Here is a 27045-nt window from a genome sequence, read left to right as displayed (position 1 = left end):
TTGGACGAACGCTTGCGTTCCGTACAACAGGCCGACGAACTCGAATACTGGGAGGATGACTCGGAGGAATCCGACTCCGACGCGAACCCTCGCCATAGGGCAAAAGGGAAGCGTAAGGAAATGGAATCCCAACCGAAAAGGCATTTTGGACAAGCCTTCAAACCAAAAAGCACAGGTGGAAGTCCACGAGACTTCTCCAAAACGTTCAGGCCAAACGTAGCAAATGCGGGAACGTCCAAATTTGCAAGGGACATTGCGGAAGCAATCGCCCCAAGGAGTGCCAAACAAATGCCTAACATAGGCACATATGACGGTATATCTGATCCAGACGATCATTTGAACAGGTTCATAGCGGGGGCAACCGTCAGCAATTGGACGGAACCCACGTGGTGTTACATGTTCCAAATGACGCTTGTTGGGGCTGCTAGAGCTTGGTTTGATCGCCTACCGGTCAACCACATCTACGACTGGGCAGACTTCCAGCGGAAGTTTAGCCAACACTTCAGCCAGCAACGGAAGCATACCGAGGAGCAATGGACAATCCTCAAATGCATACGAGAGGATGATGAATCTCTGCCAAACTTCATCACTCGCTTCAACTCAAAGAAGCTAAGTTTGGGCAATATCAGCGAAGATCTTGTTCGCGCTGCCTTCATCCAGGGCGCGCACGACCCAGAGCTCATCCGCACCCTAACGGGTAAAGATGGCATGCCATCCACATGGGATGCCATCATGACAGCAGCAAAACGCTATGCGGAAACGGAGAAGCAACTGGGTAGAGATCTCCCACAGAGTACAAACCTCTACACTCAGAAGACGAGAGAAGACAACGTCCTCTCCGCCCGACTAAATAAAAAACGGAAGCAAGGCATTTGGCAGTCAAGGGTAAACTTTGACACCTCATCCGGCTTGCAACACCGATTGGGCGGAAGGGATAATGCACAGCCGCACCGGAACTCCAGATGGACGCCACTCAGCAAAAGCGTCACTGAGATATTCGCCACTGAACAGCTCCCGTGGCCAAAGCCTCCAATAATCCGACATCGTCACGATGCTGATCGGAGCAAATACTGTGAATTTCACAAGACAAAAGGCCACAACACTGAAGAATGCACAGACGTAAAAGACATGGTCGAAGCATTTGTCAGAGATGGGACGCTCGCGCACCTCGTGGCGCAATAAAGGCTGAGCAGGCGGGTGCGTATAGAACCCCAGCAGGGGAAAACACGAATCAATTCCAGCTTCAATATCGAGACTACATGCTGCGTAAAGAACGAGATCCCGAACCAGGTGCGTATCGGCTCGATGGCACTCCCATCCCAACAACATGGAAGGGAGCTCATTTACACAGTTTGCATGTAAATCAATTCCAATTTGTAAAGAAAAGGCCAAGAGCCACTTCTAATGGAAATGATTCTCTTTAAGAACATCGAAGCTGATGATTTTACATTTAATACTTTTCTGAACACTAATATGCCGGTTTTCACCGCATAATTACGTGAAGTCATTGGATGGGAAGGCGGTCCTACCCGCACGAACCCAATAACGTGACAAACCTTCACGCAGGTCAGTTGGAAGGGGAAAAAGTTCAGCACCCAAAAATGAAAGTGCCGGTCTATCCGCATGAATCATTAAAGGAAACTGAATAATAACCTATCAACAACCGCGCGTCGAACGGTTAAACTATGCAACACTGGTGACGGCATTCACATTACGTGAAGTCGTTGCGTGGGAAGGCGGTCCTACCCGCACGAACCCAATAACGTGGCAAACCTTCACGCAGGTCAGTTGAAGGGAAAGAGTTCAATTATCCCATTAAATGAAAGTGCCGGTCTATCCGCATGAATCATTAAAGGAAACTGAACACTAACCTAGTGACAACCGCGCGTCGAACGGTTCAAAACTTATCCTCAAAAGGATGAGGAAAACCTACACGCAGGTCAGATAAGGGTAAAGTTTTGCCATCCTACTAAGTGCAAGTGACGGTTCTACCCGCACAATCACGAAAGAGGAAGCAAAACTTCACACCTATTATCAACCACGTTCAAAGGTTAACTTATCCTCAAAAAGATGAGGAAAACCTACACGCAGGTCAGATAAGGGTAAAGTTTTGCCATCCTACTAAGTGCAAGTGACGGTTCTACCCGCACAATCACGAAAGAGGAAGCAAAACTTCACACCTATTATCAACCACGTTCAAAGGTTAACTTATCCTCAAAAAGATGAGGAAAACCTACACGCAGGTCAGATAAGGGTAAAGTTTTGCCATCCTACTAAGTGCAAGTGACGGTTCTACCCGCACAATCACGAAAGAGGAAGCAAAACTTCACACCTATTATCAACCACGTTCAAAGGTTAACTTATCCTCAAAAAGATGAGGAAAACCTACACGCAGGTCAGATAAGGGTAAAGTTTTGCCATCCTACTAAGTGCAAGTGACGGTTCTACCCGCACAATCACGAAAGAGGAAGCAAAACTTCACACCTATTATCAACCACGTTCAAAGGTTAACTTATCCTCAAAAAGATAAGGAAAACCTACACGCAGGTCAGATAAAGGTAAAGTTTTGCCATCCTACTAAGTGCAAGTGACGGTTCTACCCGCACAATCACGAAAGAGGAAGCAAAACTTTAACCCATTATCAACCACGTTTAACAGGTTAACTTATTCTAAACACTTGGAAAATTGCTAATTTAAACTAAGTATGCAAGTCATAAGTTTATAAAGCAAGGAACCCAAAGAAGGAAATAACAATCTTATACGCAAAAAGATTTATATTTCACATTAATTATTACAAGAATGGCCGGGTAACTACCCGCCTACGAAAAGAAAAATACATCTGTACAAGACTATCCTAGCAATGGGAAGGGATCTTCAGGATCAAGCCTCAGGGCCGCCTCCACTTGGACCCGCTCCATCAGAACGGGGCGGTTCGAGGAAAGCTTTAAGGACAGCTAACCCATCATCAGCAGCAGCTACTTGGTTCACCTTCTCTACCACTGGATGCGGGAAGGCAGCATATTGATTTACTGCTTGGTCATATATGGCTTCAGTGTCAACATTGTACAAAGGGAAGTTGGAAGGCGGGAAGCCTTTCTCAACGAACCCTAGACCAAGCAGAAAGCCAGCCCGTTCCCCATCCTCGTGAGAAGCGTTGAGGGCTGCGCTCATAGCATCGTCGTAGGATGTCTCTGAGAAGACCCGATGCACAACCTACAAAGAAAATACAAGTGTCAAACACGTTTTCTATGTACAAAGGAAAGCGTGAAGACGTAAAGATAAAATACCTGAGGCAACGCTTCTCGAAGAAGCCATTCCTTGGCAACCAGGGCTTGGGTGCAAGCGCGTTCGGCTTCGCTTTTATTGAGATTGGCAAGTTGCACTTCCTTTGCAGCAGCCTCTTCAACGCCCTTAAGCTTCCGCTCGGTGTGGTCAAGCACGCCCCTCTGGTCCAGGATCTCTTGGAGCTTCTTGGCATCTTCCATGGCCAAGGCATCATGAGCACGTTGGAGAGCCTCTAATTGGGCTTGAGCTCCTCGTTCTCCACGCGTAAAGGCTCAGCAACGGCTTCAGCCTTGGTAGCCCTCTCAGTCGCGTTCCTCGCAGTCTCCTTAGCCAGCCGAAGCTGTTCGTTAACAGCTTGGGCAGCCTTGGAGCGGGCCTCGAGTCGCGCTTGAACTTCAACCTCGAGGGCCTTGAAGGCCTTCTCCTTCTCCGCAGCAGCTGCGGTCAATCGTTGGTTCTCCTCCCGAAGAGCACGCGCCTGAGATACGTCCTTAGCGCGAGCTGCTTTCAACTTGTCGTTTTCACGACAAAGCAGCTCGACGCGCGGCTGCATCCGGGCCTGGAGAACCCGAAGCTCATTGGTTAGCCTACCCTCCTGGTAGCTAGCCATGGCTTCCCCCAACGCACCATGAGGAGCAGCGTGGCGAGCCCAGTCCACGCACTCCACAGGGGTACGAAGGGTTGTTCCTCGGCGTATGTTCCATCGAGGAACATACACTTCATTGGAATCCGACACTGCAAAAAACAAAAAAGCAGTTAGGAAAAAGATGATAAAAAAAAAAATTAAGTGAAAAAGGGCCAAAGGAACCCTACGCACCTGTAGGGTCTATAACAGGCCGATAACCGCCGAACCCATCACCTGAACCCAAAGGAAACCCATCCAAAAGGTCAGGCAGATAGGAAGGTGGCAAGGACTGGCGAGTACTCCCATGCGTACCTGATGGGCCGGCCATCCGGGCCGGTGGCGGGGGCATGGTGGCAGCCGCCGCAGTCGCTGCCGCAGAATCCGCAGCAATCGTCACCGCCGGCTCGGTGAAGGACGCCGTAAAAATCGCACTCACGGCCGGCGATGGCGTAAACTCGGCTGGAACAGTCGGCTCAGAATGAGCAACTGAACCAGCGGGACCAGGCGCAGGCGCCTGGGTCGACGCCTCAGGTAGGCTGACCAAGCCTACCGTCATCGGCGGAGAGGTACTCGGTACTTCACCCTGGAATGCGTCAACATCCACGCCTGCACAAGAAGATAAGTGTTAATAAATTTATGAAGTATGATAAATCTACAAAAAAGAATGTACTTACGGGTTTTCTTGAGCCTGAACGTACGGAGGGGCGGGGACAAGCCCGATGGGGCCGGTCTCTTGACGCCGGTCACCGTCGTCGTCATTGGTTCTCCGGAGGTAACAGTCGTAGCCTCCGGAGCAGTGGTCTTCTCACCACCGGGGTTCCCCGCCACCTCTCCACTATCTGACTCGGTGTCAGATAGAAGCACCGGATCAGCCGTGGAGGCCACCTTCTCCTTTCCCTTCCCTCCGGCAGCCTTCTTCTTCCGCACAAGGGGAGGACCATCTGCGGATTCCTCAGAAGAAGACAGGATGTAAGGATTTCCAGCAGCGGGTACAGCATTGAGGGGTTGAGGATAGAATATCTCCTTACCTGGCCGCCGGTGGCTCAGGATCTCTTGGCCCGGCGGATAGACCTCCACAAACCTATCCGCCGTTTGCTCCAGGATGGGCAACTCATTGTCGTCCAGAGCACGAGTGCCCACCCGCACGGGACTGTCAGCTTCCCGCGGGAACAGGAGCGACTCCAAATTATTCCCCTCTGAAAGAAAAGAAACAGTTAGAAAATAAACTAATATCAGCAAGAAAGACAAGACATACCATAAGGAATAGAGTTCAAACCGTATTCGAGAAGGATAGGAAACCGAGACGCCTCCTTCCATACCCGGCTCATCCCCAGCAGCACCATCCCGGACTCCGCAAACCGGTAAACCGGAGATTGGACCCAGGATATCTTCGCGAACCATTCCGCCTCCTGGTAGCTGGAAGCGTGAAGGCTCGGAAGCGCTTGACCCTTCTTGAACTTCATGGCAATGGGGATGGCGCGGGCAGAGATGTAGAAGAACTCCCGCTTCCACGATCGGAGACTGCGCTCGGTCACGCAGATCTTCAAACCCTTAATACGGGTTGTCAGGGTGTACCACCCCTGGACGCACCTCCAAGTATAGAAGGTCATCAGGCGGTCCACGTAGGGCTCAATACCCAGAATCCGGCACACCCACTCGAAGTGCCGGACCTTGGCAATCGCCATCGGATGCACCTCGGTCAGGTGCACCCCGTGCCTCTCCAGGACACGGTACACAAACTTTGTCAATGGGAACCTAAGGTTCCCATAAACAAAGAATACAGCATATACCCCGATCTTGCCACTGGGGGCATCGTACACAGTCTGGTGGGATTCAGGAAACTCAGGCTCGAGAGACTCAAGCATGAACTTCCTGACGATGTACTGGTACTGATCGACAGGTAGAGCACACTGGCACTCGCCAGCAGTACTCCTATCGTCGGCTACAGCTTCAGCATCATGAGAAGACATTTTGGCTGAAAGAAGAGTGATTTCGGGAAAATGCTTGCCTGAAAAGGGGAGTATTTGCCAGAAATCACTATGAAGAAGAAGAGAGGTGAAAGTGTGGATTACAAAGAGGCCTCTCCCCCTTTATATACTAATCGCAATTAATGCGGTGAATTTAATGCGGAGGAGAGAGAAATCGAGGGTGCAATGAAACTATGACCCGTGGCAAAAAACAGGCTGGCAACAGCTGTTGACAGGACGTGTGCCAGTAATTTCGCGGCCACGCGCCCGAAAAATCGCGCCCACGCGCCGTAAAAAGCATCTGGAATGACCATATAATGTCACGTCACCATAACTTCCTGCACGTCCTGACACAGTCAGAAGAAACTGTCGCACGACGTTTCAGAGGTTTGGACTGTTCCTATCTTTCCACCAACCTTTCGAATTTCAAAATTCAAAATTTAAAAATATTAAAAAGTAAGCGGGAAAATACCCCCTTACCTTGGCAAACAAGTAACCGTAAGACGGCTGCGGGTACAGTGTTAAGGCAAAACCCTTCACATACCTAGCACCCGCAGGGAATTGAAGCCAAGTAAACCTTGGCGAACAAGTAACCGTAAGACGGATGCGGGTACAGTGTTAAGGCAAAACCCTTCACATACCTAGCACCCGTAGGGAATTGAAGCCAAGAAAACCTTGGCAACCAAGTAACCGTAAGGCGGCTGCGGGTACAGTGTTAAGGCAAAACCCTTCACATACCTAGCACCCGCAGGGAATTGAAGCCAAGTATTCCTCGGCAACCAAGTAACTATAAGACGGGTGCGGGTACAGTGTAAAGGCAAAACCCTTCACATACCTAGCACCCGCAGGGAATTGACGCCAGGAATACCTTGGAAGTAAAGTAACCGTAAGACGAGCGCAGGTACAGTGTAAAGGCAAAACCCTTCACATACCTAGCGCTCCGCTGGGAATTGAAACCAAAAAGGATCTTCTGGGCAATGCTTGCGTAAACGGAAATAACATCCCCGCATAGCGGGAACGTCGTGAACTACGTTGTTTGAAGCTCCATGATGGAATTGGTGGTTTAAACATAATTGATCACTATGTTCAAAACTACCAAAACCTCATGGAGAATCCACACAAGTGGGACTCAACGCTCCTGACTTGCGAGGAGGTTACAGACCTGCCCGCATCATACCCAAAGACCAAGCAGGAAACTCGGGAATTTCTGCAAGTGACAAGGACTTCCGCGGGAGGAATCCCTATGGAAAACCTTAAAAAACCCCTTTTCAAAACCCTTTGCTCAAGTACAAAAGTTCACCTCACTTTATTAAACACGCATGAGAAGAACATTGGACTGGGGGGACTTGAAGAGGTAGGTCCCAGCAGAGCCCAGTTGGACCCGCATGACTCACCTTAAACAGGGACGTCTGCGCAGAAACCAACAGGATCCGCAGGACCAACCATGCTCAGAGACGTGACGTCCTTACGCGCAGTACGCAAGCTGTTCCCGCAGGAAATGCCTCCCATGGTGAAGGACTCCGCCTGTTCCCGCAGCCTCGGATACAAGCCATGAGGGAAGGCCACCCGCGCAGCAAGGCTACACGCACAAGGCACTTAGCTCTCAATCACAGTGTCACCTGAAGGAATGAGCGAAGCCGGGAACAATCCCGCACAAGGGCGGGAGGGGGAATACTCCCGCCCAAATAAGCCAGTCCGTACGATACAGGAAGATCTTCTGTACTGTACCTGACGAGGTATGGGAAAAAGATCTGACTAAAGATACGACAGCTTATGGACAACAGTATGGCGAGCAGCATGCTCCTACACTGTTTGTCACTGTTAGCCGCTGCCTACTCACCAACTCTTGTCATACCACGTGCGTAGCTGGCAGTTGGTGGAAAAGGAATAGTATACAGCAGGTCTGGTCACCATCAGCCGCTACCTACCCACCAACTACCAGCAGGACACGTGCGTAGGCTACTGTTGGTGGAACAGGAACACTGTTGCAGCCGGCCATACCTCCTTGGAAACCTACCTTCGGCTATAAATACCACAAATGGTATGACCATCTCATCTTATCTATTATTATCACATTACCATCATATCTTATATCATCACATTATACCTGATATCTGCTCTAGCAATCTCTTAATATACTTTTATATTTAAAGAGCAATCTAGTCTGATTCTCACGCCGGAGGGTGGTCACAAGGAGGAACCCCCCCCCTTCTCAGTGACGAGCTCACGGTGTCTGTTTTGCAGGTTATCAGAAGAACCATCTTCCAAGGGTCTAACCCCTCGTGGGAAACATCTCTCTAACCCCCAGGTTACCAGTAATCTGTCCGGGGTCCGGTTAGTGTTTCTTCAAACACACATACTCTTTTCAGTTTTCTTGGCTTTTCTTCTTCTATAGAAGATGTTCCTTTTCCTTCCATATGTTATTGTTGTGTGTAGGAAGAGAGAGAGAGAGGGAGAGAAAGAGAGAGAAGAGTTTGTTGTTTGTGTGTTTTATGTGGGGGCTACTTTTATCAGCAGAAGACACAACTCTTTTGTCTAGTGAAATGAATAGAAAACATGTATAGTTGTGTAGCCTTGTAGGTCCGGAATAATCTTGATTAACAATGCTCATCTAGCCATGGAAATTACCAATGGTAAAACTTTCATCCACTGGTATGGGTAAAACCATTTTTTTCACTACTCACCTATCCAACACTCTCTCAGTCGGTTCAAGCATGCATCCAACCTCTCTGTTTCATCACGAATTCAAGACCCAAGTTCATCTCATCAAAAGCAAGGTTTCATCAAAACATCAACTTGTTTCAAGGTCCAAAACCTTCGGATCTCATTTTCAAGTCTCGCGAGGTACGTTTTGGCTAAAAAGGAATAGTTGGTGGTTAAAAACTAATATAGGAAATTGCATCGTGATGGATCTAACCCCTATGATCCATAAAGTATAAAACTTAAATTCAAATTGGGGTCTGACTTCGCAAAAGCTAGAATCTCGCATAATAAAATCTTGCAAAAATAGGGTATCTCGCAAACAGGGCATTTCACATAGTAGGTATATTGCATAGAAAGTCGCTCACAAAAATAAGTATCATTCACAATAGCTAATCTCGCAAAATTTACATTTCACAAAGACGTACTAGGCGTCTCGCTAAAACTAGATAATTGTGAGATAGGTATACTTTGCGCACTACTAGAAAAAACACCTTTAACGACACGCAATGCGCGTCATTAAAGGGTACAGATGACACGCAAATGCGCGTCGTTGAAGCCCCAGTCATAAATAGAATATGACATGCATCCGCGTGTCATATTTTATGACACACATTAATGACACGTGTTTATGACATGCTTTTACGACCCCATGTACGGCTTACATTTATGCATGTCATCGTATTATTTTTTTTAAACAAATATATTTTTACTTATCTTTTGCATAATTACTAATTTTTATATTAATGACGATAATTAAATTCTTATGGCAAACAACATAAAATATAAAAGTAGCAAAACTATTCATTTCATTTCATAATTAAACATCTTAATTCAAAATATTACAAATATTCTAAAGTTAACAAAATTTTGGTTTAATAGTCAATAAATTACATCACCGGAAGACAAATTGTGCTACATAACTCGACTATTCTACTCAACTTCCATCAAATCCTCTTTCGTGTATTCATGTTTGCCTCCCCCAAACTGAGAAGAACATTAAACCAATAAAATGTTAAGAAATTTGGCTGGGTCAAAACAAACCAATATAAACATAATGAAACCAGTAAATTACACTTACATTGGATATTGACGAGTATTTCAAGTTCTTCACCAACGATCTCCTTAATGAACTTTAGCATTGTCAATATTGTTTAGCAAACGTAAATCCTAAATTAAAAGGCGTAAATTCAAACTGCAACAAAACACAAAACAGTGACATTCAAATTTCCTGAAGTCTTTTGCAGCTGACTTTAAAATTTCCTAAAGATCTATTCATTCACCTTTTTCCAAAGTGCCCAACCGTGTAAACGATCCAAAGCATTACTCATTTCTCCACCTTTGTTCTACTAGATGGGTTATTTTAATTTCCTATCCCTTTTTTTAAATAACGTTTAACTGTATATTATAAAAGAGGGAAAGACGCCGGGTCACACGTTACGTGCGTACCAGCGTCGGGTTACATGTTTCACCCACGTCCGGTAACACGTTTCCCGCATGCTCATTCCCGTGTAACACGCGCACAGCCGGCCAGTAACACGTTGCGCGCGTTCGCGTGCCTATGTTACGAGCGTACAACCGCCCGATAACACGTTGCGCGCGTGCCCGCGCCTATGTTACGCGCGCACAGCCGTGGATTTCTCCGAGGCATCCGGCTTCCAGTCCTACACCCATCTCCCGAATTTAAATAATTGAAGTTCAAGACCAAACCTTCCAAGTAAAGAAATTTATCCAAAATTATATTTGAGAACCTTTTTATTGTCAACACTTTTGTCAGATTCTTTGTTAGATCGCAAACCCCCCTCTGCGAGTTTACTTTTTCCACCTTAAGCTCTCTACCCCTGTAGCGATTTACCTATATTTACAAACAATTAACAAAGTCACCTTAAGCTATGATCCATGCATGAGAAATTATCCCCCGTCTCGAATACTACGGCTTCCAAAGCTGCAAAAAACAAAAAAAAAATAGGGCAGCTGCAAAAACAACATTTAATTGAGAAGACATTTGCCTAAAAGAAACCACTAATAATAAGATACCTACCTGATGATGAAATCTAAAACCGAATCACGTTTAGACTTTAATTTTCATCAGGTTGATTTTTAAAAGTCAAAACCTCACAAAAATTTGAAACTTTTCTGAACTGAACACTGTTTTAACTCGTCTGAACTCTGTCGTGTACTCGTTTCTAACGTTCACAGCCTGTTAACATTCAAGATTTAAAATTTAATAAGTTTGCAAGTTAAATATATAAAATTTAATAGTTATAAAATATACAACTATATTATAATACCTTTAAATGAACTCTTTCATGGAAGACCCATTTGTTAAGCTCGGTAACAAACTGTTTATAGCAATCTTTCAAATTAAAATCTGTAAAGCAAAAAACACAACATAAGAAACATATTGTAACTATTAAACAATAAGAATATCATAATATTGTAATTATCAAGCAAAACTAAAAAAGAATAAAGAAACATATTGTAAAATGGTAAAGCAAAGCAAAATCGGTAATATGCATTGCAATATAACAAACATATAGTAATTACTAAACAATAGCAACATCATATAATCATTCATCTACCAATATTAACAATCAGAAGCAACATAGATTAGAGTAAATTAATGAAATCCATTTTTTAGGTAATTATTATTAGTCAATTAATGATAAATCACAAAATAAAATTGAAAAAGTTGAAATATAGAAATCAAGTATAAACAAGTGGTCTGAATAGGGGCAATCTTACGTATTAGAGTGATCTGTTCCAGAAATTAGAAAGTAATAACGAAAACCCTAGAATTTGGGGATTTTATTAGTAGCAATGGCATGAGATCTGTCATCGAACAGGCTAGTTTTGCGGATTTAATTATCCATAGGCAAAGAGCGGCAGCGAGAAGCGATTTGTGAATTAGGGTGGAGGAGAGGGACGTGGAAGCAACAGTTGGATCTTGAGAAGTGGCTGGGGGTGCTGGGGAGGGTTTATGAGAGAGAATGAGTGATATGGATTAGAGTTCTAACTTCTAAGGTTTGATAAATATATTTAAAATTATAAGATGACACACATAACTTTATTTTTTTCCTTATGACACTGAATCAACGACGTACAAAAATATGTGTCATAAAATTTTCAAAATTTTAAAAATATGACTATTTTTTTATGACACACGCATTTGCATGTCATAAATCCTCGCGTGTCATGGTGCGCATGTCATTAAAGGTGTTTTTTCTAATAGTGGCGAGAGGGATGATATGCGAGATGGGCATTTCCGAGATAGGACTTTTGCGACATGGTCGCCTCTGTGAGATAATTATTGTGAGACTAGCCACGTTTGCGAGAGCAGTATAATTGTGAGATAAGTAAATCTTGTGAGATCATAGGGTTTTGCGAGATGGACTTAAAATGTGAATAGGATAAGTTATAATGTTTCATCTGATACATAGACCATGTACAGTTAGGTGTTTAAATGTTCCGAGACTTGATAACGTGTTAAGCATACTCACAAAATGACTTTTAAAGTGATATCGGTTTTGGCCTTGTACTTGAAAGTTAATGAATAAGTAATTTTAATGAAAAGGTAATGTTTTAAGTAATGTGGAATGAATGTTAGCTAATAATTAGTTGTTATGGAATTAATGAGTGTGTGTATGTGCCAGTGTTGTGAATGACTACGAACCTTGTACGTAACATGCACATGATAAAAATGTGAATGTGTATGTACAAGTATAGGGAAGGACTGCAAACGTTGTATGTACAATGTACATGAGTGTGTATGTGTCGGTATAGGGAAGGATTGTGAACCTTGTATGTACAATGAAGTGAATGTAGTGATAGGGAATGATTGTGAACCTTGTGCGTAAGAACTACGAACCTTGTATGTGTTCACAAACATGAACATATGGATATACTACGAAGTATGAACATGCTCATGGCTAGAATGTGAATGTGTGAAGTATGTTAAGTTAAGTTGCGCATGATAGGGTAACTTATGTAGAGCACGCATATTTTATGATGTGAATGTTAACGAATGGATAAACTGCATGCGTTAAACTAGATATCACTCAACATAGCTAACTTTTAGTATACACGCAGGTTAATGCATTAGGACGAGCTAAGCATTGGCAGCTATCCGAATAAATGACTGCCATCCATAGTTGAATCATTTTGGACGATCTTACAAAAGTTTTCAACCATCCTTGTGTAAAGTTGTGCTCCATTGACCCCTCTTGAAAGTCCTTAGTGATTTGTCGCAAATGACATTACCCATGGTCATATTTCTGATGATCGTGTACCGACAGTTTTGTGTGAGTAACAACCATTACCAACGAATTTAGCCATTGTTTATATTCCCTTGTTTAGTGTGTACGTGAGACTTAGGAAAGTCGCTAAAAGTATTTGTAGTATGACTAACACAATATTACTAATAGTAACTGGATCAATGCATTTATCACAAACATAAATGTATACTAAGGACATATTTGGGGTTGATATTGAAAACAATTTATTGATGTATTAGTTTTTTGAGAACAACTTTTTAACCTGTCATAAAACTAAAATAAAAAGGACTTTTATGATTGTTAAACACTTTTTTAACTTATTGGTTTTGAAAGAAAACCAATAAGTTAATAAGTTGTTTTCAAACACAATCCAAACCATGTCCTAAAATTTTTACAAATCTTTCTCGTTTTTGTATGTTCTAAACTTTCAATCATTAGCAATGCGGAAAAACTTGTCCTCTTGTTGCTAACATGACATTCGAACATGACGCTTTCATGTCTCCCTCATTCCCTTGACGATTTAGAACAATATTCTCCAACAGAACCGCTTGGCATGGGAATGTCCTGCTGCAATTAAAGTTTATGGCTACTTCCGAATTACTTGTTCCTCTTATGTTCCTATAAACCACATTTTGCATTTGTACCGCGGAATACTGACAACAAAACAACATAAACTAATGAATACGTGAATCAAATGAATGATAAGATAAAGAATATTGTGTAATGGTTCGGAGTTGTAACCTGTTCTGGGCAATCTTCTTCGCGATCACAATAGTTTTGATCTACTATAATTGGATTAGTCACATTATGCATTATGATGTTTTGAAATCTAATATTTTTGGCATATCCAGAGCCTCCCTGCATTAATAATGATAATTTGTTAATTACTTTATTAATTCTTGATTGAATTTTGTTGCAACTATATTCTTAATGGTGTTTAGTTGAAGGGTATTAAACGGTTTGCACTTACAGAGAAATCTTTACATGAACATATTGTCAATTTAGGAAGATGAACACACCAAGAACTCGTAAATAATGACAGACTAGTGATTAATACGAATTAACACAACTTATTTATCCGCAAGCTCATACATACATGGCTGTTTATCAACATTTTTTGGAAATCCTTTTGTATTTCACTACCGTAAATTTACAACTATACAACTAAAAATTAAAGGTCTATAAAAGAATTGTGTTTAAACTCTATAACTTAATACTCGTTTTCTCTTGACTTTAAACTAGGTTATAGTTTCCAACCATCAACATAAAACACATTAAAAAATTATGAAAATAAATGTGTCAATCTGTATACCCTACAAATTAACCCAAACTTGATTCATTTAGCTAAACGAATTTCAATTTCAACGTGGAGTTGATCCAAACCCGTCTAGGTTATAACTCCAACTCATGATTAAGAATTGAATTAATGTTTGACTAATGATGTTTAGAAAGTATTTAAGTATATAAGATGTATTGTTTTTTAAACAATTTAGAATAAACATAAAAATTTGTTGACTTTCATATAAAGTCTAAAAGGCATTAGGAGGAAAGGTGGATTACCTGCCAACTTTTAATTCTGACTCCGTTTGTGGTATTCGAAATTATTGCTTGATCAACTAATATATTTGACACTCTGTCCTCTGAATTGTTCTTTCCCAAACTTCCAATACTAAAAATATTTCCAAATATATAATTAGTTGATTTAAAAATAAATAACATAAAAATATTATGACATAAAACACGTTGAAGAAAATATTGGACCTGATTCCATGACCTGGACCACATGTAAGTTTCCTAACTACGATGTTTCGTGATCCATCTACGATTGAAATACAATCATCACCTGCAAATGACGTCATCCACATAAATCATTTATTACCTCCTTCCTTCGTTTGTAAATAAACATATAACATTTTATATGCGTGGTTATGTGGTTTTTTTAGTTCTCAACATAATATTGGTTATGAAATGAACGTGACATGCTAACCAAAAATAACTCTTAAATTGCGTATATATCATTAATGAGCTACCTGTTCTCACTATAGAGTTGAAGACCTGAACATTTTCAGAAGCAGTTATATGTATCCCATCAGTGTTGGGGCTATTAGCCGGTGCGATGATCCTAAGATTTGAAGCAATCACGTTTTCTGAATCCTGGAAAGTTAAGTGCATTTGCTGGGGATTCTTAATCCTTATATTATTTACTCTCAAATTCCTGCAATTCTTGAAACTTACTGCCTGCAAATATATGCAATATTTAATTCCAGAATATTTATTTTATCCTAAGTACGTAGCATATTTTTCTTTTAAGATCAGACACCAGTTAAATAACCTTTACTGTGTTAAAACATCTAATATTCTCGTGTTAAAAATATAATACTCATTTTTATGTTAAGCATAGTGGTTGAAGGGTTAAAAACGTACCGTTGGTGCACCTATGCAGGGCTGCAAACAAATATATAAAAGTAGTTAGATTTATATATTGGAGAAATAGTACAACCAAATTGAAATAAAATAAAAATCATTTTTGTGAAAGTTCTAATACTTTACAACACTATATAGAAATATGCATGTTTTTTTTTCTTTATTGGAAAACTTAATCTCTTGATTGTTTATTTTTCTTTTGTTTCAATTAACATAAACTAATCACTGTAGTTTTGATCAACAAGACTTCTATTATAATTTGAAAATTACAGATAGTTTATACTTGTCTAAAATGTCTAGTATTATAATTATGTAAGGTTCGGATTAAATACAAATTAAATTAATGTACTAATTATGAGAATCAAGTTGTGTAATTATATATACAAAACAGAGTAATTACACTTATGTATATAATTACATTACTTAAGTTGTGTTTGTTTTTGTTTATAAGTTCTTCAAGGAGCCTATGTCTGCGGGCGCGCAGACATAAGCTCTTGAAAACTGTTTGTTTATAAAAAAAAAAAAAAAAAAGATCTGAAAACTACTTTTATGGTCTTAAAAAATAAGCTTTTTTCAACATCTTCACACTTCTTAACATCATACCAAGTACCAACACCCAATGTCCAACACCACCACCACCCACCATCCGCCACCACCACCCACCACCACCGGCCACCGCCGCCACCACCCACTGTCCGCCACCACCACCGTCAACCACTCACCACCACCGTCGTCCACTACCACCACCACCACCCACCGTCCGTCGCCGCCACCACCACCGTTCGCCGCCACCACCACCCACCGTCCACCACCACCACCGTCAACCACTCACCACCACCACCGTTAACCACCCACCACTACCACCGTCCACCACCACCACCACCCCCGTTGTCCACAACCACCGTCAACTACCACCACTATCCACCACCACCACCACCCACTGTCCACTACCACCACCATCCTGCCACCACCATCCACCACCACCCGCCACCGCCACAACCATCCACCACCACCCACCGTCCGTCGCCACCACCATCCGCCGCCACCACCCGCCACAACCATCCACCGCCACCATAGTCCACCACCCACCACCACCGTTCACCACCACCACCACCCATTGTCGGCCACCATCACAGTCCACCACCCACCACCACCACCACCCCCGTCGGCCACAACCACCGCTATCCACCACCACCACCACCCACCGTCCACTACCACCACCATCCTGCCACCACCATCCACTACCACCCGCCACCGCCACAACCATCCACCACCACCCACCGTTCGTCGCCACCACCACCACCCGCCACAACCATCCACCGCCACCATAGTCCACCACCGTTCATCACCACCACCACCCATTGTCGGCCACCATCACGGTCCACCACCCACCACCACAACCGTCCATCACCACCACCCACCGTTCACCGCCTACCACAATTGTCTACCACCACCCACTTCCATAGTTCGTACACAACTACCAATTATTTTTAGAAGTCTACAAACGTTAAATGACTTTTATCTATTGTAATATATATGATAGGTAACTACTTTTCAGCTTATGCAGACGATATCCAGTTTATAAAACAAACAATATTATATTTTCAGATTGCAAACCTTCAGACCACATCTTCAGTTGCAGACATTAAATCAGATGAAATCAGATTGCAGACAATTTTTGTCTTCAAAAACAAACAGCAGCTTATTCTCACAGTTAGCACGCCAATATAATTTGTACTTTAACTTTCCCCTTAATAAATAAATTTTTTTGCCATTCTTTTCAGTTACTAAATTAAATATTTTTACATAATAAATAAAGGATTATGCATTTATGCCATTCTTTTCAGTTACTAAAATTAAATATTTTACATAATAAATAAAGGATTATGCCGTTCTTTTCAGTTACTAAAATTAAATAAGTGAATATTGCCAAGGAATATATAAAAGCCATAAACTTGAAAAGTAATCAATATTATTAATAGTTGCAATGATTATTAATTACAAAAAAAAAAACAAATTTTAATCCATCACATGTATTTTCCTATCAAATTTTGGTTTTTGAATTTTGATGTGTACATGTATTCAAGATATCGTATTTCAAATTTTTGGTTTATAACGTAATTCTATTACTGTGGTAGTCGATTATTTCGCTAGTTACCCCTACCTTAGATAGTCGGGACTTTATCATTGGTCGTTTAAAAAAATATTGTTACTGGTGGTTTGTTGGAAATTTTGTCATACATAATGAAAAGTGGAAACTTAACCGTTACTCACTTGAGTTTCATCAATTTTGCAAGATTTAATCCACCAAATTCTTCCATTTCCATTAATGGTTCCTCCTCCTTCAACAGTAAAGTCTTCAAGATCTTCAAACACGATCCAATGTCTTCGGTCTTCATCGTAGTCAGATCGATGCGAAGAAGCTTTGATTGTCCCATAAATCTTGTTTATCAAACCAATAAAAGAAAAAAAGAACTAGTATCATCAAAATGGCATGAATTTGTAGTTTCACAACTTAGGTCACTAACAGATATTGTTTAGCTCCAAGATAAAATCTGACAAGGATTTGTTACATCACAGTTCTGGTCAGTTGTATTATTCATAATAATATTCTTTGATCACAACCGTGTGTTCATTTATTTTATCAGTTTTTATATAACTCAAGTTTAAATGCATATAGCATGTGGATGCTTACATACATATATACATAATATACATGCAATTACCTTGACTTTCAAATTAGGCTTACAAGGACCAGAAAATGTGATAGGCTTAAGATGATACACTTTGTTCATAGGAACCACAAACTCAGTGCCTTCAAAAGAACTACAAGCACTCCTCCATGCTTCCATAAATGCCTATAAATTAAAATTAAAAAACAATTTTAATTTAATTATGAGAACATGCCATATAATATCATAAAAGCAAGGGACAACACATGTTTCATCATATGTTTTGTTGCTAAGGATTTTATATCGAACATACCGCAGAATCATCTTTGCCATTAGCCATGGCTCCATAGTGATCAACATTGACCACACGCAGCTTGGACCGGCCTTGTGCCAATAGGTTTCTTGTTGGATTGATAGGTTGGTGAATTTTGTAAGAAGAACATAAGAAGGTTGACCCCAATATTGTTACTAGTAGTATAACCAAGTACTTATGTAGATACATTTCTTGGCTTAAAGGACCCACTTAGAGAGATAGAAAGAAAGAGTTGTGGAGTTGAAATTCTATGTTGTTATGGACATATATATACATACATGTATATATATATAGAGGGAGAGAGAGAAAGTGAAACAAGAAATAATGATGGCTTTATTAGTTAAGAAAATGTGGATCATGATGAGGGTATGGAGTTAAAATGTAAGGTGGTTAAAGGCTAGCAATAGCTTGAGGGACAATGTTACGTTATGCAATTGTGTTTAATTTTATGTTTCTAACTCTTTAGGTATTTTAATATAATATTTTATTTGTATACCAATAAAGGTGATATTTTTAATCTTTAATAAGTATGTTTTACCCCTTTATCCATAAAAGAGGTGAAAACGTTTTGTTGAGATGAGCGAATGATTGTGGAAAAGGAAAATATCAATAGTGTATTTATCACTTTTTATTCTCTCAAGTTTAATGGTTTTTAAAGATTCACATACAATAAATGTTACTTTTAACAAACATAAATAAGCTAGTTACAATTTTGAGATTTTCTTAATTAGTGTTAACTTTAGTATCTTAAGATGAATATTAAAAGCAAACGACAATTTCGGTTGACGAAACTCACTATGTTTCAAATGTCAAAACATAAAAAAATAAAATAATAATAATAATAATAATAATAATAATAATAATATGTTGCGCTGTCACGTAAAACTATAAAAGACACTTAACAACGGCAGTATTATATTTTTTTTAATGTTTCAAATTGATCACTTCAAGTATATTATTATTATTATTATTATTATTATTATTATTATTTATTTTGCATAACTTCAACATGTCATAATTATTTGAATTAGAAAAATGTGATAAATGTAATACTAGAGAGACAGTAATAATAGTGCTTAAATACTTAAACTAACAAATTATGCAGTATACGACACTTTTGGTCAAACTCGATGTGGATGGAATTGCTAGTTGATTATGTATAGAAACTATTTAATTGTAACATACCTAATCTTTTAATAATTCAGAAATTAAAAAAAAAAGTTCTATTATAACAAATAATAAAATTTGTTGATATTTATTTCACTTGTTTGTAATTTATCCTAGAAATATGCATTTATTATAATATTCATTTTATTAATAACCACTTTGAATGCAAATCAAATAGTTCTAAAGTCAATAATAAATTATTTAGTATGCTAGTTAAGTTTGATTACGTCATTAAAAGATATAATAAATACAATTCGATTCAATACATATATTTTTTTTAACAATAGTTTTTGTCTCTTAACTTTACATTTGCAAGAATATAAATCCAGTTCACTTTTGAAAAGACAAGACATTTACTTAACAAAAGTATATATCCCAAATAAAGTGATTAATTTATTTAAAATGTTTCATATGATTAATTGTCACGTGTAATATATGGTATGATGTTCACAATCAGGAATATGACTGGTTTAAACGAAATTTCTAGTCACGTAACTAGGTTTCTTTAGAGGAACAAAGTTAAATCGGTTGATTGGCTAACTTGGCAGGACCGGCACACCAACTAAAACAATTTGGTTTGGTTTGGCTCTTTTACACGGAATCGTAATTAACATTAGTTCTTTTAAATTTCAAATAAATGGTTGGCTTAAAAAATTACTCATAACCAAATGAAATGATCAAGTTAGCTCAATCGGTTAGGTTCGACAGCTTTTTTTTACATAAAAGTGGGTCATGTGGTATACATTCACGCCCCTTCACTCCACTCACATCACTCACTTACCCGCTTTTCACTCCTCACTCTAAAAAATGGTTTAAACCCCTCAATTTAATTTACAAATAATTACTAAATTATTATTTGTGTGTGTAGATCGAAGATATTAGATCCCATTAACACTTTAACTCATATTGTCTTCAACGTCTTCTTAACCCATGAAAGGAATAGTGTTTCACTCGTTAAACCTTGTCAAACCAGCCTTAACACCCTGGACGCTAAGATATACCCCTAGGCCATATATAGTACTCCCTAATTTCATATTTAGAGTTAATCACTTATTAAACGTAATAATTATTCAAATGAATGGGCCCATAATGACAATTATAACAAATTTTTTGTTTTAACATAGGATTTGATCAATAGTTAGTCCTAACTTTTGATTAATAATTAAATATCTAGACATACAATGTAAATGTACACAAAAAAAACAACATAGATCGTGTTATTTGAAAATAAGGGGTCAACGGTGTTAGTTTGGCCGTTAGAAACCCAATAACGGCCCAGGAGTTGGGTTAGACTCCATTTGCCGCTGTTGGTTGAATTTTGACTTTGACGTTGACTAAAGGTAGGCATAAGATCACTTCACAAATTACAACTTCTTATTAAGAAGCAATAAGAATTTTGACTTTGTATGTTCATATACTTGACTTAATTAAATAATTTGAAATTTTTTATCAAGTTGTAATTTCATTGAAGTCATATCAATTCTCTAACTAGTTTTAGTTCCTTCCTTTCTATGTTGTCTTTTCATTATATATACTATATATTATAATTTTTAAAACTTATGTAATATCGGAATGATCTAAAATAATAAAAGTATGAATAAAGCTAAGCAATAAGTTTACATTGTATGTGGAAAAAATATATTACATCTGTCTTTTTATTTATATTATGTGTACAAATTAGAAGATGATGCTGCACAGGTGTGATTTATTGTACATAAATTGATTTTTTTATTATCATAAAGTATTTTTTCTTAAAAAGATTGAACTTAATAAAAAATATAAAAAACATATACACGTGTTAAAAAATACCCAAAAACGTTCATACTGGAAATTTCATTCTCAGTATCATATATGTATAGTTGAGAGAATTTCGGTTATAAACCAATTTCAGGCAAAAGACTTCACATACAATGATAGGTTCTGACCACTCAGCCTGAATATAGATAGGGTGTTACCTTTATATTGATGAATTTATCAATTTTACCATCCATAAAGGGAACGGATAATATTAATTGTTACGTCGGATGTTGTTTAAGAACAACTTGATTTTCTGATTTACTTCACGAAAAAAGATTTTGATAACTTTAAGCGCTTCTTTACAGTTTGGAGCACGAATTTGCCATAATTACAAAATAAAAAATAAAAAGTTAACCCGTTCAATTATTGTCAATGTTTTGCTTCACTTGGCCTTAGTTCAGCATAACATACAACATCTTGATCACCATTGAAAGAAGTCAATATTGACACGAATTTTACAAAATGTTGGAAACATTTGTATTATATGAAAACTGAATTTTAATAATTTATATTTACACTTTAACCAATGATAATCATAACTTTCACTTTTGTTGCCAAAATAAATCCCAGTAGCATAATCAAAAGTACTAGCCAATAAAAATATTTAACCTTAATCCTACGCCCCCCCCCCCCCCAACAAACTTCTAATCTGGGACCTGCATCATGTCGTTTGAGAGGCGCAACTTTAGCAAATCTTGTCTAATTCACTAATTCTGCATCATGTCATTTGGGTCTGTCTCTGCCCGTCTCCCACTATATTGAGGGTTTTCACTACTCTCTAACGGGTATCCATAATTGTCTCTTTAAAAACCCAAACCATCTCAATCTCTCTTTTCTTTGCCCAATACTAGTCAGACTTGGTTATTAACCAAACCAAAAGCAAACATACTAACCACAATAATGACGGATCTAGAAAAAAATTTCAGAGATATCTCAAAAATGTTTTCGGACCTGAGGGTATCCTAATATTTGCTCCAGGAAAATTGAAAAAAAAATAATTATGTACTAATTTTGCACTTCGTTAACAAGGTTGAGAGCTATCATGGGTTATCCCTAATCCCTTAACAGCTCCGCCCCTGAACCAAGGTAACCTAACACTTTCGGTTATTGATTATGGAGTTTTTAAAAAGCGAAAATCAGTTACCGGTTTCGGTTTTAGGTAAAAACCAAACCGATTTGTTCACCCCCTAATAAGTTGTGTATGTACAAAGGTTTTTCAGAACATAACGCATTACATTTTCATTCATAATTTCATACACACACGTGTGTGGCTGGTAACGCCCTTGAAACAATTATAGTTTCTTGTCTTGTCTTTATCAATTGCTTCTATAATCGAAGTTTCAAAAGTTACAAGAATCCATTTGATTGCACAACATAAATCTCGTTCAATTCAAACACTAAGAAACCCAGATTATTTACTTACTTATAGCAACAGCATCTCTAAGTAACAAAGCAAATATTTAAAGAAACATTCCTTGGAGATACCTATCAAAATTATCCACATCATCATCATCATCATCATCAGCCTTAGACGCCCTTTTTCCTACAAAATACACAATCAAAACGTTAGTCCATGTCGTAAAAAACAAAAAAACTGGCTACAAAATGGGCACAAGTTAGATAGGTCAAATGGCTCGTAACGAGTTGGGTTTGACCAAAAACATTGACTTTTCTTATAAACGAATGATCATGAATTGAACGTCTTACGTCCCATAGTTCTATACTTCTATATGCATCACTAACCTTTAGGCCTCTCGTGATCCTTCCTTGTATCATCGTCAGTTTCCTCCCTTTCTCTGAAAATTTTATGATAAAACTGTAATGTGAATAATCATATGATAAAAATAACGATTAATAGGAAAATAATAGAAAATAATAATTGCAAACCATCGCATACCTTTTCTTCTTTCGGTTCTCTTCTTTTTCTAGTCTTTTCTCTTTATTTTCCTTTTCCTTTAATTTTTTGTAAAGAAGTTTCTTTGCACATCTAAAATGAAAATAATGAATAAACAAAATATTCAGAGCTCACGTTTTAAAACGCCACATCATCATTTGTGTATAATGTAGAAAAATTAACCTTTCACAAGTTACTAATTTCACCAAAGCCTGCTTGTTCTCTCCTGCTTCAAAATAAGCAAAATTCACCTGCAAAAAGTGCAACACTCGTTATTGCTGAAGTTTGACTAAAGTCAACTTTATTTCAAATATAACTGTTTTAGACACTTGCCTCGTAGCTTGCTAACCCTTCTTTTTCATCGCAATGCTTGTTACCACATACAAACTGCCCTGACAAGCACGACCAAAAAGTTAAAATTGTGTTTCATACTAACATATTAGAGAAATAACAAGCAAGTAAATAGTCAGTTTTAAAGTACCTTTTCCGGATATTACTTCTTTCTCGGTTCTCCACCTCAATCCAACCTAAAAATACGCAACGGTTACTGTTATAGCATTCAAGAGTTCATGTGTATTGACTGAAACTTCAATGTGAACAATGTTAATTTAATGGCTACTCAGAAGCATACCTTGCCTGTCTTGTAATGTGACATGTCAGCAATGCAGTATCTTTAAAAGGTTAAAGAAAACGCCCAATATTCAAAACAGCTTCAACCTTAAAATTATGAAATATAATACAGCGATTCGCAAAGGATACTCTTTGAAAAGTTTATCATAGTAACGCTTCACCAGTCTTTGTTCCCATGAATGATCCATATCATCTTCCTCTGAGCGTATGAACCTTTGAACAAACAGAATAACATATTGAGTTTTTCATATGATATTAAGTTACCAACAACGGGCATTTCAGTTAGTTACCCAGGTCAAAAGACAGATCAGATACATTCAAATTCCATATGCAAAACACAAGAGTAGAAGTTGTAAATAGGTGAAAAATCTTTCACATAGCTTCTGAGATGTTGCTTAAACTTGAAAACATAGTATCAACAAGGTACGAAAAACAAGTTAATTTTTGAAATCCCAAAGCCATGCATGACTAAATCTAGCTGGTATAGCTATTAAGCTTTTAAACAAATTACATCAACAGAAAAATATGTATGTATATAAACTAAAATAGAGAATCAAACAAATAGAAGTTATAACAGCAATAGAACAATGTGCAAAACAAGTGCCAAACTAAAGAACATCCTATTCAGTCTAGCGCAAACTAAACTTGATGACACTAATTCATGACGTATTAAATGTTTCAAAAATTTGTGTCATTAAAATTTAAGACATACTGGCACTATGAAGCTTTAAGAGGAAAACTTGAGTATAAGTAATCATTCATAAATTGGTTCAAATGTAAAAAAAAATGAATAAAAATGGGGCAGTGCATGACTGCATGAGTCATGAAAAAATCGAAAAAAGAAGACAGATTAGTTTTGGTTTATTAATTAACCTTTATTTGTTTATTATTACTTAGTAGTTTAATATTCCTATTTAGTAGGAGTTCTAATTAGATTAAGAAACAAGTTGTGATGAATAAAGAATCTCATATGAAGTTTCGATTCATGCTGCGATCAATAATAATCCAAGAGTCGTGACTGTAAGTCTTTAGTCCAAATAAATACAACAATTGCATTCCAATTGTGTTCCCAAACAGAATATTCTAAAGGGAAATCTCGCTAACAAAATACTGGTTCCAAACAAAATCTCTTAAACATGGATATATTCCTTCTTGTTGAATGGTCAGCTATTTTTTACAGAAAACTAAAAAGAAACAGACAACCAAAGATAACATGACCACAATAATAGGGAAATCAATTTTGAAATCCTAGAGAGATCAGACGAGCATACCGATAACCATCTCTAAGGGTGTCTTGATCAGTTTTGATGGGCAACTGTTCTTGTTTTTGCTTCTCTCCGCCATAAAAACCAACTGCAAAGCAATAGGATTCGACACAATGAAAACATGTTGTAAATCTAATATAAACATCCAAGCCTGGTTTGGTCCAAAAATCCTATGCATGATGTGAACGCATCACGTATGCGATGCGCTCTATATTAAAAAAAGTACAAAAATATATGCCATCCAACCCTTTCAAAGTTTTATTAAAACAAAAGCATTCCCATGATATCTAAGCCAAAAACTAATTGATTTCCAGTTTTTAACCTCACACCTAATATGTATTCTAAACTTTTCAAGAAAAAATTGCCTACTCATTAAACTTTGAAAGACCAATATGAGTTTTTAATTTCAAAAAACAACGAAACGGTAGACCAATCTTACAATCCTATCCCCCATTTCCGAGTCACCCAAAAATTTCATATCTTACAACAACAAATCGACGTTTGATTTACATGTTCATGGCCCGGTTAAAACCCATAAACCAAGAAATTTAAACTAAGACATCACCACAAGTCGCTATTGATGAAACTACTGGAGTCAATTGAAGTCGATTTTGATTCTTTGAAGCATCACTTATTGGATTTTAAAAAGCGATGCGATTCAAAATTAAAAAAAAAATTAAATAGAACAGTTTGCGCTCATCATGTGATTGACCACATCATGCGAAATTGACAAAATATCTTTGCATCATGTAATCGCAATGCATCAGGTGTAGCAATGCGCTCTTGGCACAACAACACATCAGCGCATCATGCGCCCAATTTAAAACCAAGCATCCAAGCAGTCGTTAAAACACTTAAAACGAAGAAAAGTTAAACCCTTTCATATCAATGGAAATATGTAAATTCTCAGATTAGTTAAATACGCTAAGAGCTTTCACATTGGAGCTATATACTCATGAAAACTAAAGCACTATTTCGTGGTTAGTGTATAAAAAAGAGAAAAATTAATAAAACAGGTGTTGGATGTGAAAGGGTTTTGAAAAATAAACAAAATTTAGAGAAAAATGTGTTTTTTAGTTAAATTGTATAGATAGAGATAGAGGATCCAATGTAAATGCTCTCAGTAGATAAGAAATGCAGACTACGTACATCTGCAGTTGGGCATAACATATCGAGAATGCATCCTAAAAACAGTTTAAAAACAAAAGACAAACTAAACAAATAATAATCCAAAATTTTAAAGTGGATTCAGTTGCAATAGTTATCCTAAATGATCAAAACTGATGACTAACCTCTAATTAGCATAAATGCAAAACCAGTAACCACAACTGATATATTAATAATAATATAATTAAAAATGTATGAATGATTGTAGCCCCCTACCTTGACTTAATGGGAGGGAATTGTTCATCGTCCATTTATTATTATTATTATAGAACATCAAGTTTTGGCAAATAAACAGCTCACTATTTGCCTAATTCCTTGATGCACAGCTTTAAATAAATAAATATTAAACAATTGAAGGAGGAAATGAGTAAGTAACTAACCGTACTCTTTGAGGAACTTTTTGTGGCGGTCGTATGCGTTGAGCCCTAATATGTCAGCTTGATACTGCCTGCAACATTATTATTATTATTATTAAATTAAATCAGGCGGAAGAAATAGGAATATGATAGATCAATTGAATTGAATTGAATTGGTGTGAATAGAATAATAATCAATCGTACTGTTTCTTTTCTTCTCGGTCGAATATTGCAGACCTGATGGATCCGAAAGACGCCATTTTTTCACACCAAACTAACCCTAAAACTCAATATATGTGCGAATCCGGATCTGGATATGACCCGGATGGTCTGATCCGGTTCGGCCTGGTAGCCCGTTTTGGCCCCGGCCCAATTTTATGGACATTAGTAACACGTGATTTACCCATGCTTTGTGGCGGAACAGGTCAAAGGCATTACATGATGTTCAAAAGCCACGGTGCGATGCGGATGATATCGGTTCAGTTCGTTACAATAAAAATTTTGCGACA

General features: G+C 38.4%; 2 protein-coding genes across 2 annotated transcripts; both read right to left on the bottom strand.

The window, feature by feature from the left end:
• Positions 1-13264: 13264 nt before the first annotated feature.
• LOC143581586 (polygalacturonase QRT2-like) lies at positions 13265-18793 on the bottom strand. Its single transcript, XM_077064345.1, has 9 exons — positions 18261-18793; positions 18002-18133; positions 17550-17717; positions 15276-15296; positions 14882-15089; positions 14613-14694; positions 14412-14520; positions 13593-13709; positions 13265-13504 (listed from the first exon to the last, which is right to left on the bottom strand). The coding sequence occupies exons 1-9, from the start codon at positions 18447-18449 to the stop codon at positions 13286-13288; spliced, it is 1245 nt and encodes a 414-aa protein (XP_076920460.1). The 5' UTR covers positions 18450-18793; the 3' UTR covers positions 13265-13285.
• Positions 18794-22541: 3748 nt separating this feature from the next.
• Positions 22542-26797, bottom strand: LOC143581585 (uncharacterized). The gene is made up of 11 exons (XM_077064344.1): positions 26741-26797; positions 26561-26628; positions 25020-25101; positions 23878-23961; positions 23750-23789; positions 23600-23645; positions 23452-23510; positions 23302-23369; positions 23122-23211; positions 22968-23020; positions 22542-22767 (listed from the first exon to the last, which is right to left on the bottom strand). Exons 1-11 carry the CDS (start codon positions 26794-26796, stop codon positions 22685-22687), a joined length of 729 nt encoding a protein of 242 aa, XP_076920459.1. The 5' UTR covers position 26797; the 3' UTR covers positions 22542-22684.
• Between the last annotated feature and the right edge of the window lie 248 nt (positions 26798-27045).

The sequence above is a fragment of the Bidens hawaiensis genome, unplaced genomic scaffold (genome assembly GCF_021521415.1).
Source record: "Bidens hawaiensis isolate Kalapana, Puna unplaced genomic scaffold, B.hawaiensis_p1.1 tig00031104_1, whole genome shotgun sequence".
In the NCBI taxonomy this organism is placed as follows: Eukaryota; Viridiplantae; Streptophyta; class Magnoliopsida; order Asterales; family Asteraceae; genus Bidens; species Bidens hawaiensis.
Note: the sequence above shows the minus strand (reverse complement) of the source record. Positions and strands in the feature narration are given on the sequence as shown.

What these genes read in the sequence shown, in the direction of transcription:
- LOC143581585 (XM_077064344.1), bottom strand. Translation starts at nt 26,796, where the DNA reads ATGGCGTCTTTCGGATCCATCAGGTCTGCAATATTCGACCGAGAAGAA. An exon ending in CACATTACAAGACAGGCAAG is followed by an intron (nt 23,646 to 23,749) that starts GTATGCTTCTGA and finishes GCGTATTTTTAG; the next exon opens with GTTGGATTGAGGTGGAGAAC. An exon ending in GAGAACCGAAAGAAGAAAAG is followed by an intron (nt 23,021 to 23,121) that starts GTATGCGATGGT and finishes TAAAATTTTCAG; the next exon opens with AGAAAGGGAGGAAACTGACG.
- LOC143581586 (XM_077064345.1), bottom strand. Translation starts at nt 18,449, where the DNA reads ATGTATCTACATAAGTACTTGGTTATACTACTAGTAACAATATTGGGG. An exon ending in CAACTCTATAGTGAGAACAG is followed by an intron (nt 14,695 to 14,881) that starts GTAGCTCATTAA and finishes CGTCATTTGCAG; the next exon opens with GTGATGATTGTATTTCAATC. An exon ending in AAGAAGATTGCCCAGAACAG is followed by an intron (nt 13,505 to 13,592) that starts GTTACAACTCCG and finishes TTTTGTTGTCAG; the next exon opens with TATTCCGCGGTACAAATGCA.